General features: G+C 45.6%; 1 protein-coding gene across 1 annotated transcript; it reads right to left on the bottom strand.

Annotated features, from left to right (window-relative positions):
* Positions 1 to 3,033: 3,033 nt before the first annotated feature.
* On the bottom strand, positions 3,034 to 4,146 carry LOC102271681 (Y-box-binding protein 3). The gene has a single exon (XM_005891001.2). It carries the CDS (start codon positions 4,144 to 4,146, stop codon positions 3,034 to 3,036), a length of 1,113 nt encoding a protein of 370 aa, XP_005891063.2.
* Positions 4,147 to 14,253: the final 10,107 nt, after the last annotated feature.

Below are 14,253 nucleotides of genomic sequence, written 5' to 3'. Positions count from 1 at the left end.
TCCACACAATCAAAGACTTTTGTGTAATCAATGAAACAGAAGTAGATATTTTTCTGGAATTTTTGTAAGTCCTGGACCAATTGGGAAACAGCAGAACATTCCTGCTGCCAGCTATAGTCATCCCTAGATATGTATCAATACCTCTGTGACCACGCTCTATATCCTTCAGTTCTCCACTACTCTAAACCACCCGCCTCCCCCAGTCAGCAATCACCAGGTCAACTTCTGCTAATTATTCCTGTCAGGCACCTTGTGAGCAGGGAAAATTCACGATTCCTTAGTCTTGTCTTTATGCCCTCCATTCTGCCAAAGTGAAGCCTCCATGGCCAGGCTGACCAATCTACTGTCTCCGGATGCTCATACCTCACAGAAGAAGTTGAAGCCTATGAACCCAACCTTGTATATATATAGAAGACATTTCCCTGCACCCTATCTGGGTCTGTTATTTGATGTAAAAAAGATTCCTGGAGGGACCTGAACTCTTTCCTAATTATAACAAGTTTAGTCTCACTTTGAGTCCTCTTCTATTCTCACTTGGTGATGTGTTTCTGCATAAATTCTTATGCTTAATGATTTTTGATTCATTCTGCTAGTCTCTGAAGAAGTCAGCTGGTATACTGGGAAGTGCACTGGGCTAGGAGTCTGGATGAACAACCTCTAGCTCTGTGTCGAGATGGCTTTATCAAATCTGAGTTTTGTGGTAGTTGCTAGGTATAATTTTAAATTCAAGTGCCCAAATAGTGGTTTTTTCAGCCTGGAACTAACCCTGCCACAAAATGCCTCACTTGTGTTTCCTTTCACATCCTGTGCTAACTCCCCCAGAGCACTTGCTCCATGGTGTAGCCACTGTCAGTTTTATCTCATCTGCACTAGGTTGTGGGCTCCTTGAGATAAGGGGCCGTCTTCATTATGACGCAGTTCCTAGTGCTTGGCAGAGTGTCTGGCACAGGAGGGCACTCAAATATTCTCTGAATGAAGTACCTCTACTGTTTCTGTGTGAATGGATTTGGATATATAACCATAAAGAATGATTGAATACTTCCTCTCCAAATACATTAGGCTAGCTTTTAATGTGGTGTAAAATGCCTCCACATGTAAATGAGAAATGTATTTGGATCTTGCTACTTATAATCCAATTTCCTTAATCTGTAACATGAGGATTTAAAGACCTTTGTTGGTTTCAAGTATCTATGGCTCATTTCCCCCACTTCCAAACCCAACTCCTGCCTCCCATTCATCAGCTCCACCACATGTTCAAATAAAGACTAGGATAGGAATGACACTCCCAATCAGAGCTTCTTTGTTTGATGGGAATGAGGTGGACTGAACTGCACCTCCTGCTCAGCCTTCCAGGAATCTTCCACAGGCCCCCTGGAAGAGCTCAACCAGGAAGCACAGATGAAGATTATGGACTACATGTTTCTCTTCAGCTCCAGTGATGCTTCCTTGCTCACAACAAAAATTACACTTGCTTCCTTTCTTTTTTCCCTCAGGTTCACCCCCACAGATTTATGGTGATATCGTGTAAGTTTAAGAGGTACAATGTGATAATTTTCACACAGGTGCATATTGAAAAACCTTGCCATAGTAAGGTTAAGGAACACATCCTTCCTTCACATAATTAACATTTTATTCTTGTTGTTATGTGAGAACATTAATGACCTATTCTTATAGCATCTTTCAAGTATACAAGACAGTACTGTTAACCATAGTCTCCATGCTGTACCTTAGGTCCTTGTAACTTACTCATCTTACAATTCAAAGTTTGTACCCTTGGATGAGCATCTCCTCATTGTCACCACTCCCACTCCCTCATGCCAATTTTCATTTTTATAGTTCAATGGTATTAGATCACATCCCTTAAAAAAAAAAAAAAAATTTGAAAGAGGCAAATTCTGCTTCCAGAGAGCCACAGTTTTACTAGTCATGATGTTTTGCTTGCAAAACACAGAGTACTAGCAAAGGAGTAAGTGTGGGTAGTTGGGCCCCACTCTTCTGACTTATTGTTCTAATTCCAAGACAGGGGAAGAGGATGGAAATGAAAGAGATCAGGATACATCTTTCTTCATGCATTGTTCCCCTTTAGAACAACCTGAGATGTTCAATCTGTTAAGTCCAGAATTAGTCTTAAATTCATGACTTGTGAAGAAATCAATATGTATGACCTTTGCTAAAACTCGTTCTAAAGATAAATAAAGATTGTAAGGACTCTCAATACAATTTTGGGCTGCTGCTGCTGCTAAGTCGCTTCAGTCGTGTCCGACTCTGTGCGACCCCATAGACGGCAGCCCACGAGGCTTCCACGTCCCTGGGATTCTCCAGGCAAGAACACTGGAGTGGGTTGCCATTTCCTTATCCAATGCATGAAAGTGAAAAGTGAAAGTGAAGTCACTCAGTCGTGTCTGACTCTAGTGACCCCATGGACTGCAGCCTACCAGGCTCCTCCATCCACGGGATTTTCCAGGCAAAAGTACTGGAGTGGGGTGCCATTGCCTTCTCTGAATTTGGGGCTAGTAGGCTTTAAAAAATTTCAGACAACAGTGATAAGAGATAAAGGCAACATGAAATGTTTTATTGTTAAAATACAAGCCAGGTGAGCAATGTGACATCATCTCTAGTTTCAGATAATCTTCATTTTCTTTCTTTCTTTCTTTTTTTTTTGGTTAAAAATAAAACACAGTTTTTTAAGGTTATTTCAACAAATTCACCTGGAGATGCAGAATAATAGGTGTGGTCCTGGTCAGACTATTAAAGATATAGGTTCAGAAGTGTGTGTTTCTGTGCGTGTGTGCATGTGTGTGTGAGTGTGTGTGTGAGTGTGTGTGTAGGGTAACTACCAAAGCAGATGATATGAGGGAATTTAGAATTATATAGATCTTATAATTTATCTTCTCACCTTGGGTAAAGGGCATGTATCTTTTTCAGGGCCCAAATCTAACAATCTGTGTGCATGTTTGGACTGAGCTCCTCAAGGGGACATCACCCGTAGCCCAGGGCTACAGGGGAGTCCCTGGGGAGCAAGCCGAGCTGTGACTAGGCCCGGGCAGCAGAGGGTGCATCCATGACCGAGGGGTTCTCCTCCTCAGGGGCGTCGTTCTTCTTGGCCACAGCGACAGAAGCTGGTGTTTCAGTGGCGCTCTTCCTGATCTTGCCCTCTCCTCGGTCGGAATTCTGTCCCTGGGCGCCAGGCACTTGCTGCGGGAGGCGGCGCGGGTTATTGGGACGGCAAGATCCATAGCGTGGAGGGGGCCTCTGTGGCGGATTGCCGCTGGCTTCCTGCCGGCTCTCGCTGTGCTCTGCCTCCAGCTCCTCCGAGATGCCTGGTGAGTGTCTTGGACCAGGAGTGGTGCCTCGGCCCCTAGGGCGACTCAGCAGGTAGCTGGGGCCCCGACCCCGCCGAGGATGCCCCTCTTGCCTTGTGGTGGGGGTGGACCCAGGCTGCCAGTCGGACTGGGGGCCGCTGGTGGTAGCCAGGATCGATGGGTGGCGGGTCACAGATGGTGCCCTGCGGGAGGGCGGGAAACGCCTCAGTCGTTGGTCTTGGGAGTGGCCAGGGAGAGGGCGTCTGAGGCCCTGGGCCGCAGTGAAGCCTTTGCCTCTGCCCTCGCATTCATCAGCGTCGCCCTCCGTGCTCTTGGAACCTCGAGGTGGAGGCGCGTGGCTGTGGATGCTGAAGCCCCGGCGGATGCTGCTGCAGTGGGCAGTGTAGCAGCTTCCCTTCAGTGGCACGCCCGCTGGCCCGGTCACCTTAGCGGCCTCGGTGCCCCGCTCACCCTGCACCACGTCGAACTCCACCGTCTCGCCGTCGTCCACGCTGCCTCGGTACTTGCAGGGGGTTTCCCCAGTGATGGCCGTATGGTGAACAAACACATCTTCCTGGGTATCGTGCCTCCTGATGAAGCCGTACCCTTTCTTATCCTTAAACCACACGACAGTGCCTAGGACCCTCTTAGCAATGACCTTCTTAGGCGCCTTTCCCTTGGCGCCCCTGGTGGTGGTTTTGGGGATCCCATCCCCTCTGAGGTGGCCTGTGTCTAGGCCTAGGGTCTGGTCTCCGCCTCCCAAGGATGCCAGGGGTTTCCACGCCACGTAAGGGCAGAAGGAAGTGGCCACGTCCTTGAGGGTGGGCTCTCCCGCCTCACTCATCAGATCGTCCTTGATCTCCTTTGTCCAAGAATCAGAAGGAAATTTGTCCTTCTGAGGTTGGAAGGGTGGGAGGGGCTCGGGCTGGAGGCAGGAGCCTCTCTCTGGGAGGTTTGTGGGTTAGGGCCAAGGGCTCTCTGGATTTAGTCCCAGAGTCTTGGAGAGGCCTGTGGCATCTCCTGAGACGACGGGGACGCGGACCAAACAATGGCTGCCATGGTGATGGTGAGCTCTTGAGGGGTGGGGGCGGGGTGGGTCTTTGACGTAGCTTGAGTGGGGTGGGGGGGTTGGGGCAAATGCACTCCACCCCAGCCTCCTGCCACCACATCATAGTACCTCCTGCTTCATGGTGGAGAAGGTGGCACACTTGAAGCTCTAGGAAAGGGCCTTGAGCACCCTCTTGCTTGCTTGAGGGGACCCACGTTCCAGCCCTCTTCCTTGGTTGGGGAGATTCGCAGCCTTCTAAGGGCACTCGCTCAATATTCTCTCACAAATCTCTGGTCCTCTTCCGACCCCCGGGGAGCTCATTGTGTGGGTCAGGCATTTTGTGTCACTTGAGGCAAGATGACAGCCGGCTGATTTGAAAACCTAATCAAAGAAACCTGCTGTGGGTTTTGTCTGTTTGTTTTGTTTTTGTTTCCCTTCTGAAGGCTGCCAGGCCTAGAATGCCAGTGCTGAGAGGACACTAATGTAGTACATGTTTATCCAGACTAGTGTTAAGATTATGTTGACCTAAAACAAATAGACTGCCAGGGGTTTCTCCACCATAAATGAGTTTACTCTAGATCAACAGAGAATTGCAATTCGGGGTCTACAACCATGGTGAGCCACACACAAGCTTCCCTAACAGGGAGAAGATAACTCTTTGAAAGAATGGGGAGGTTAGGAAGGCTGCACTAGGCAAAGTGTCCATGGAAGACTGAGGTTTTGAAGTATGGTGGCTCTTCATTTGCTGAGTCCTGACAGTATCTCATTGGCTAAGCTATTAGCATTCAAGAAGAGGAAGTATTTCTTCTTCCTGCTGGGTTCTGGTGTCATGTCTGAGAGCCCTCTCTTCTGGCCTCCCAACTCTATCATAATGGAAGTGTCTTTTTATTAATTTTTACCCTTCATCCCTTTGACCAAAATCTTTCTCTGAAAGCATCATTGATCAAGAGTTAGATTTTTTTCAGTTTCAGCAGCTTTTTGCCAACCCCCGACCACCTTCCTTACACCCCGCCCCCGCCACTGCCACACCCCCATCCCTGGAAAGACCTCTCCTGGGCATAGCATCCCATGTTAGAGTGAAAGTGCAGAGTTTGGAAGTGTATTGAAGTCACTTTAGAGTAAGAAGGAGGGGCCAGAGGGAGAACCCTCAGGCACTTTTTCTCTAAAGTTCATGTTTTCAAGATCATAGACACCGGAGATCACCTGAAGCATTGTGCCCCCATCAGAGGTTTGGCAGACAAACTTTCAAGAGATGTACTCTGAATATCCTGGGAAGGCTGTCTTGTCAGATATCATGTCTGCTTCCACTTCAGAAAACCTCAACTCTCAGATCACTAGGTACTGTGCAGGTCCTGTCAGGATTGGTGCTTTCTTTAAATGTGTCATGTGAGTCCAAGAGTCTATTCCCTGGAGCTTGGTTGCACAAGGGCTGGCTAGCAGTACCTGATAGGGGCCTTCCCAGCAAGGTAGAGGTGACTCCTTCTGGAAGTGTTTTTGCCAATAGATGTAACGTCCCTGTTGCAAGGTGTGTTGAAATATCAGAGGACCTTTCCTTTTTTCAGTGGTGGGTCAAAAGAGGCAGGAGCCAAGTGACTATCCTATGACTGTCTCAAAGGGTGAGAGTTTATGCGTTCCAAACAAAGTGGATCTGTGATTCAGAAGGACCGAAAGGCAATGCTTTTGGGCAAGGTAATTGGAGGGCCTCCACAAATCTTGCCAACTGAGTCTTAATAATGTTGTTAGTGCATTTGACTAAACCAGAGGAGTGAGGCTGGTCAGCACTGTGGAAGTGTTGTAAAACTAGCCAAACAGTGCAGACTTGTGGAAGTAACTGACCAGTAAAATGGGGGCCTCAATCATTCTGAAGTTTGAGAGGAGTTCCCCGGATAGGGATAATCTTTTCCAAAAGGACTTTAGCCACAGAAGAGGCAGTAGCCTGTCTTCAAGGAAAGGTTTTGGTCCAATGTTAAAACATACCGACCGTGACTAAAACACATCCACGAGATGGAGGAAGTTGTAAGGAATCCTATTTCCAGTGCCTGAATGCTCCACTGAGGCAGTTTAAACTGTCCAGGAGGAGTACAGCCGGTCATCTCTGGGGTGTATTTTGGACAAGTGGGCCATGTGGTTTCAAAGATGATATACAGCTAATAATAGCTAAGTTGACACAAGCATGATACACATCATACACAGTAAGGGAACTACAGATGAAAAGAATAGGATAGCACCACTCACCTGTTGGAAAAGACCCTGATGCTGGGAAAGATTGAAGGCAGCAGAAGAGGGTGACAGAGGATGAGATGGGTCGATAGCATGACCGACTCAGTGGACAGGAATCTGAGCAAGCTCTGGGAGATAGTGAAGGACAGAGAAGCCTGGCATGCTGCAGTCCATGGGGTCACAAAGAGTCAGACATGATTTAGTGACTCAGCAACAAGAACACGCACCTATTAGAACTGCTCCCTCCCTCTCCACTCCCCCAAATGGAAACACCAAATACTGGAGGATGGGAAACAACACCAACTTTAACTCATTGCTGAAAGAATGCATTTTCTGCCTCTCAAGAAAGAGATTGTCAGTATTTTCTGAAGCTAAGCAAGCCTCACACCTTGAGATCCATTGAGGTAGGCACTTATTGGCCCCTTGTTAGTGTTTCCCCACCAGTAGGGATTCACACATGCTATCATTCCATCAGTCGGCCAGTAGTTTAATGCAGGTTACAGTGGCTATGAGGGGGGATTTTAGTCTCCAGTAAAGCTGCGCTGCTATTTGATTTGACTTGGATCTTTCCCTTTTAATCAAACCAACAATTGTTTAACCCTCCAGTCTTGCTTTCCCTTCTCTAAGCCTAAGTGTTAAGCCCCTCTTGCCAGTTTTACCAAGTTATAATTTGGGGAAATATCCCTGTGCACCATGACAGAGGTTTGGCTACTGTTGGTTACTTTAAGAGCAGCATTACTTGTGGAAGTATCAGCAAGGTGATTTGATTTGCCTTAGCTTCCAGAGCATCAAGTTTAGAATGCCTCGGTAAGGATTGCATCCACTAATCCCTAAACAAAAGCCATCTTAAATTTTGCTTCCACTGGCAGTTAGGAAGTCATGTTGCTTCTACACCATTCCAAAGTTATGAACTACCGTGAAAGCGTATCTGCTATAAATTTAAATATTGTTAGTTTTGCACTTGAGAAGACTCTGGAGAGTCCCCTGGGCTGCAAGGAGATCAAACCAGTCAATCTTAAAGGAAATCCACCCTGAATATTCATGGGAAGGATTGACGCTGAAGCTGAAGCTCCAGTACTTTGGCCACCTGATGTGAAAAGACCCTGATTCTGTGAAAGATTGAAGACAAAAGGAGAAGGGGCTGGCAGAGGATGAGATGGTTAGATAGCATCAGTGACTCAGTGGACATGAACTTGAGCAAACTCCGAGTGATAGTGAAGGACAGGGAAGCCTGGCATGCTGGAGTCCATGGGGCTGCAATGAGGCAGACATGACCTAGCAACTGAACAGAGCATAAAGTTCAAGCCTGTGTGCCTGCTAAGTCGCTTCAATCGTGTCTGACTCTTTGGGACCCCATGGACTGTAGCCCTCCAGGCTCCTCTGTCCACGAGATTCTCCAGACAAGAACATTGGAGTGGGTTGCCATGCCCTCCTCCCAAGCCTGGGAAAGAACAGAGAACTCATGCTTCTCTTTCAAGATGGTGGAGTAGCAGGACATGTGCTCTTCTCCTCCTGAGAGAGCACCAAAACTGCAACTAGCTGTTAAATGACCATTGACAGGAGGATGCTGGAGCTCACCAAAAACAGATACCTCTTGTCCAAAGACAAAGAAGAAACTGCAACGAGACAGGAAAATCAAAACATGGGAAAGTGAAATCCCATACCGGCCAGGAGCAGGAACCACAAACTGGAGAAGAATAATTCCAAAGACGTTCTCCCACTGGTGTGAAGGTTCAGATCCCCACATCAGGCTTCCCGGCCTGGAAATCTGGCACAGGGACTGGAATCCCCAGGGAATCTGCCATTGACTGCCAACAGGTTTTGATTGCAAGCCTTCCAGAGCACGGGGGAAAACAGAGATGCCACTCTTGGAGGGCACAGACAAAACTGTGCATGTCCCAAGGCTCATGGGAAAGGAGCAGTGACAGCACAAGAGACTGAAGCAGACAGACCTACCCACTAGTGTTGCAGATGTGGGTTAGCAGTGGCTCGCTGCAGGGACAGGGGCGCTGGCAACAGCAGTCCTGGAAGCTTCCCTTTGGCATAAGCTCTCTTGGAGGTTGCCATTAACTCTACCATAGAGCCCAAAGAGCCCCAGGGATGGGTCGCCTTAGGCCAAACATCTAACAGGGAGAAAGCACAGCCCCACTCATCAGCAAATAGTTCGAGTTTTACTGAGCACAGCCCTGCCCACCAGAGCAAGAATGAAGTTTTCACACCACCAGTCCCTCCCATCAGGAAGCTTACACAAGCCTCCTAGCCTCATCTACCTGAGGGAAGACAGAAGAAGCAAGGAGAACCACAATCCCACAGCAGCCAGAACAGGAACCGCATTACAGAAAGTTAATCAGAATGATTGATTGAATAACAATGCCTAAATCCTGGTTTTTGCTCAGTCACTCAGTCAGGTCCGACTCTTTTGGGATCCCACTGACTGCAGCACGCCAGGCTTCCCTGTCCTTCACTGTCTCCTGGAGTTTGGTTAAACTCATGTCCAATGAGTCAGTGATGCCATCCAACCATCTCATCCTCTGTCATCCCCTTCTCCTCCTGCCTTCCGTCTTTCCTAGTATCCGAGGGTTTTCCAGTGAGTCGGCTCTTGGCGGCAATGGCCAAAGTATTGCAGTGACAGCATCAGTGCTTCCAGTGAATATTCAGGGTTGGTTTCCTTCAGGATTGACTGGTTGGGTCTCCATGCAGTCCAATGGACTCTCAAGAGTCTTCTCCAACACCACAGTTCAAAAGCATCAGTTCCTCGATGCTCAGCTTTCTTTATGGTCCGATTCTTACATCCACATGTGACTACTGGAAAAACCATAGCTCTGACTTAGATGGGTCGTTTTTGGCAAAGTAATGTCTCTGCTTTTTAATGTGCTGTCTAGGTTGGTCATAGCTTTTCTTCCAAGGAGCAAGTGTCTTTCAATTTCATGGCTGCAGTCATCGCCTGCAGTGATTTTGGAGACCTAGAAAATAAAGACTGTTACTGTTTCCTTAGTTTCGCCAACTATTTGCCATGAAGTGATAGGACCAGATCCCGTGATATTAGTTTTTTTGAATACTGAGATTTTTTGAATATTTGAATTTTGATTTTATGCAGGCTTCTTCACGATCCTCTTTCACCTTCTTCAAGAGGCTCTTTAGTTCCTCTTTGCTTTCTGCCATAAGGGTGGTGTCATCTGTGTATCGGAGGTTATTGATAACTCTCCTGGCAGTCTTGTGCCCAGCTTGCACTTCATCCAGCCCGACAGTTTGCATGGTGTATTCTGCATATGAGTTAAATAGGCAGAGTGACAATATACAGCCTTGACATACACCTTTCCCAATGTTGAGCCGGTCCGTTCTTTCATGCCAGGTTCTAACTGTTGCTTCTTGACCTACATACAGGTTTCTCATGAGGCAGGTGAGCTGGTGTGCTATTCCTGTTTCTTTAAGAATTGTCCACAGTTTGGTGTGATCCACATGGTCAAAGGCTTTAGTGTAGTCAGTGAAACAGAAGTAGAGGTTTTCCTGGAATTTTTCTGAATCCTGGAGCAGTTGGGAATCAGCAGAACATTCCTGCTGCCAGTTAAATATAGTCACCCCTTTTTACACATGAATAACTCTGTGACAAGCTCTGTACCTCCCGGGAGCCGGCATACTGCATATTGAGTGCAGCACTTTACACAGCATCATCTTTCAGGATCTGGAATAGCTCAACTGGAATTCTATCACTGCCGGGAGCCAGCGTGAGGAGCTCCACCCATGACAAAGGTCATGAGGAAGGAGGCTCGGCATACGCAAAGGTGGGATCAAGCCTCAGGAGTCCTCCTGGAAATTCTCGAGCATCTACCCCCAAAACCAGAGTCTGCCTACTTTCTGCTTTGTGCTTTCACCTACACCTCTGACTCTATGGGGGGCTGTCCCCCACTACCTCTCTCTGAAAAAAGAGTTAGCTTACAGCTCCAGTTAATAATTCCTGGGTGTGACAGTGTTTCAACCTACAAACTCCTTTGGAAGTCCTCTAGCCTGCCTGAATAGGTTTTTCCAGCCACATGTGATTGCTCAGAGCCTCCCAACTGTGAGAGGCATGAGATGTTCTAAACTGTCTAAATACAGATTCCTTTGAGCAGTTAAAAGATTGATTAGAAATTGTATTGGTGAAGGGATTTTCACTTGTTGGGCCAATGTTTGCTGCTAAGTTTCCATATCCCTTACCTGCTGTGTCCCTGGCAGTGTATTGATTAATATAATTGGTGTAAATAGTAGCTTTAATGTTTGTAACCTGGGACCCTTGAGTTAATTCATTTTCTTGTTATAGCCCACCACACCTTTGCTCTGTAGGAATGCAACTTTATCTAATGCTTTTGGAGGGTGACGCTTGATTTATCACCTTTAGAGAAAAATAAGTTTTCTGAAGAAAGGGTCTTAAAATGTTAACAGGCCTCTGGGCCAGAAGATGATGCAAATCACCTAAGCTTTTGCATATGATAAGTTTGCAGGAAGAAAGCCTGGCTTGCTGCATGACTCTACCCCTTCCCCCATTATCCTCTATGCATAACTTAAGGTATAAAAACTACTTTGGAAAATAAAGTGTGGGCCTTGTTCACTGAAACTTGGTCTCCCCATGTCATTCTTTCTCTCACCTTCTGGCTGAATTATTCAGCCTCTTTTCTCCACTGAATTTCCTCACTGAGCTATCCTTATTTCAGCCTCTTTTCTTCACTGAATTTTCCTACTGAGCTATCCTTATTCTATTACTCTTTATATCCTTAATTAACGTTTAATTAAGCAGTTGTTTCCTGATCCTCGCTGACGCCGTCCCTGCTTCGAATTCCCTGGATCCACCGGGGCTGGACCCCGGCATGTACCCTTCAGTTGTCCCTTGCTCCACCCTCAGACAGCAATCACTAGGTCAACGTCTGTTAATGGATCTTGTTAGGAACCTTTCTGAGCAGGGAAAATTCAAGAATCCTTAGTCTGGCCCTTTATGTCCTCCATTCCCACAAAATAAACCCTCCAGGGCCAGGCTGACCCATCCACTGCCTCCTGATGCATACACCTCACTCAGCAGGGAGAAGCCTATGAATCCAACCCTGTACCTACAGGCGACATTTCCTTGCCCTGTATCCGTGTCTGTTACTTGGCATAAAGAGACATCCTGGATGGACCTGACTTCATTCCTAATCAGAGCAGATTTAGTTTCACTTCAAGTCTTCCTCTATTTTCACTTGCTGCTGTGCATCAGTATAAGTTCGTATGCTTGGTGATTTTTGGTGCTCTCTGCTCATCTCTGAAGACATCAGTTAGTATCCTGGGAAGTGCACTGGGCTAGGAGTTTGGATGGACAACTTCTAGCTCTATGTTGATATGACTTTATCAAATCAGAGTTTGGTGGTGAATGCTAGGTAGAATTTTAAATTCAAGTGTCTGCCTCACCTGTGTTTCCTCTCACATCCTGTGCTAACTCCCCCAGAGCACTCGCTCCATGGTGTAGCCACCGTCAGATTTCTCTGAGGTTTCTCTCCACTAGGTTGTGGGCTACTTGAGATAAAGGGCCATCTTCTTCCTTGTTATGTGATTCCTAGTGCCTGGCAGAGTGTCTGGCACAGGAGGGCACTCAAATATTCTCTGAATGAAGTATCTCTACTGTTTCTGTGTGAATGGATTTGGATATATAGCCATAATGAGTTATTGAATACTCCCTCTCCAAATACATTAGGTTAGCTTTTAATTTTGTGTAAAATGCCTTAGCATGTAAATGAGAAAAGTATTTGGATCTTGCTACCTATAATCTAATTTCCTTAATCTGTAACATGAGGTTTTAAAGACCTCTGTTGGTTTCAAGTATCTATGGCTCATTTCCCCCACCTCCAAACCCAACTCTTGCCTCCCATCCATCAACTCCACCACATGTTCAAGTAAAGATCAGGATAGGAATGACACTCCCAAGCAGAGCTTCTCTGTTTCAAGGGATTGAGGTGTGATGAACTGCACCTGCTCAGCCTTCCAGGAACCTTCCACAGGCCCCCTGGAAGAGCTCAACCAGGAAGCACAGAAGAAGATACAGACTTCATGTTTCTCTTTACCTCCAGAAGTGTACACAACAAAAATTACATGTGCTTCCTTGTCCATTTTATTTTTTTTCCTTCAGTTTTCCCCCACAGATTTATTGAGATATAGTGTAAATTTAAGACATACAATGTGATATCTTTCGTACAGGTGTATGTTAAAACCTTTCCCACAATAAGATTAATTAGCATATCCTTCACCTCACATAATTAGCATTTTGTTGTTGTTGTCATGGTGAGAACATTAATGCTCTACTCTCATAGCAACTTTCAAGTATACAAGACAGTATTTTTAACCATAGTCTCCAAACTGTATGTTAGGTTCTTGGAACTTAACCATCTTACAACTCAAAGTTTGTACCCTTGGATGAGCATCTCCTCATTGTCCACCACCATCAGCCCCTCATGCCTATTTTCTTCTTTATTTTTTTAAATTTTATTTTATTTTTAAACTTTACAATATTGTATTGGTTCTGCCATATATTGAAATGAATCCGCCACAGGCATACAGGTATTCCCCATCCTGAACCCTCCACCCTCCTCCCTCCCCATACCATCCCTCTGGGTCGTCCCAGTGCACCAGCCCCAAGCATCCAGTATCGTGCATCGAATCTGGACTGGCGACTTGTTTCATATATGATATTATACATATTTCAATGCCATTCTCCCAAACCATCCCACCCTCTCCCTCTCCCACAGAGTCCAAAAGACTGTTCTATACTTTTATATACTTAAATGGTAGTAGATTGAGTCCATAAAAAAAAAAAAAAAAACTTCAAAAGAGGCTAATTCTGCTTGCAGAGAACCACATTTTTTACTTGCCATGATGTTTTGCTCAGTTTTTCTTATTTTTGTCTCATAGAAAACTATCTAATCAATAAGTGTACATAGTTGGGCCCACCCTTCCTATTTTTTGCTCCATTTCCAGGGCAGCAAAAGAGGATGAAAATAAAAGAATTTGGGGGTACATCTTTTTAATACATTCTTACTCTTTAGAATATCCTGAAACGTTCAACCTGTAAGTCCAGATTTAGTCTTAAATTCATGACTTCTAAACAGATAAATATGTATGATCATTACTAAACTCCTTCTAAGAAAATGTGGAAAGGACCATCACAATACAATTATGGGCTTGTAGGCTTTAAAAAGTTTCAGACAAGTATGATAATAGATGAAAGCAACTTGAAATGTTTTATTGAGAAAATGACCAATCAGGTGGATAATATCACAACAGTAATGTCAGTTCATTTTTAGTATTAGGTAATATTTGTTTTTGTATTAAAATAAAATAAAAAATTTTAAATTACTTCACCTAATTCACTTGGGGATGCAGAATAATAGCTGTGGTCCTGGTCAGATATTTAAAAATAATATATTTAGAGGTGTGTGTGAGTGTGTCTGTATGTGTGTGAGTGTGTGTGTACACAAACTACCAAGGCAGATGGTATAAGGGAATTTAGAAATATATAGATTTTGTAAGGTGTGATCCTCACACCTTGAGTAAAGGGCATTTATTATTTTCAGGTCCTAGATCTAACGTCCAATGTGGATGTTTGGACTGAGCTGAGAAAAGGGCATCATCTGCTCAAAGGGAGATCACCTGTAGCCCAGGCTAGGGAGTCCCTGGGGAGGAAGC

Source organism: Bos mutus, chromosome X (assembly GCF_027580195.1).
Source record: "Bos mutus isolate GX-2022 chromosome X, NWIPB_WYAK_1.1, whole genome shotgun sequence".
Lineage (NCBI taxonomy): Eukaryota > Metazoa > Chordata > Mammalia > Artiodactyla > Bovidae > Bos > Bos mutus.
The sequence above is the reverse complement of the archived record's forward strand: the minus strand, read 5'-3'. Positions and strand labels throughout refer to the sequence as shown.

Bases quoted from the DNA above. Each gene is read 5' to 3' on its own strand.
- LOC102271681 (XM_005891001.2), bottom strand. From the start codon at position 4,146: ATGAGTGAGGCGGGAGAGCCCACCCTCAAGGACGTGGCCACTTCCTTC.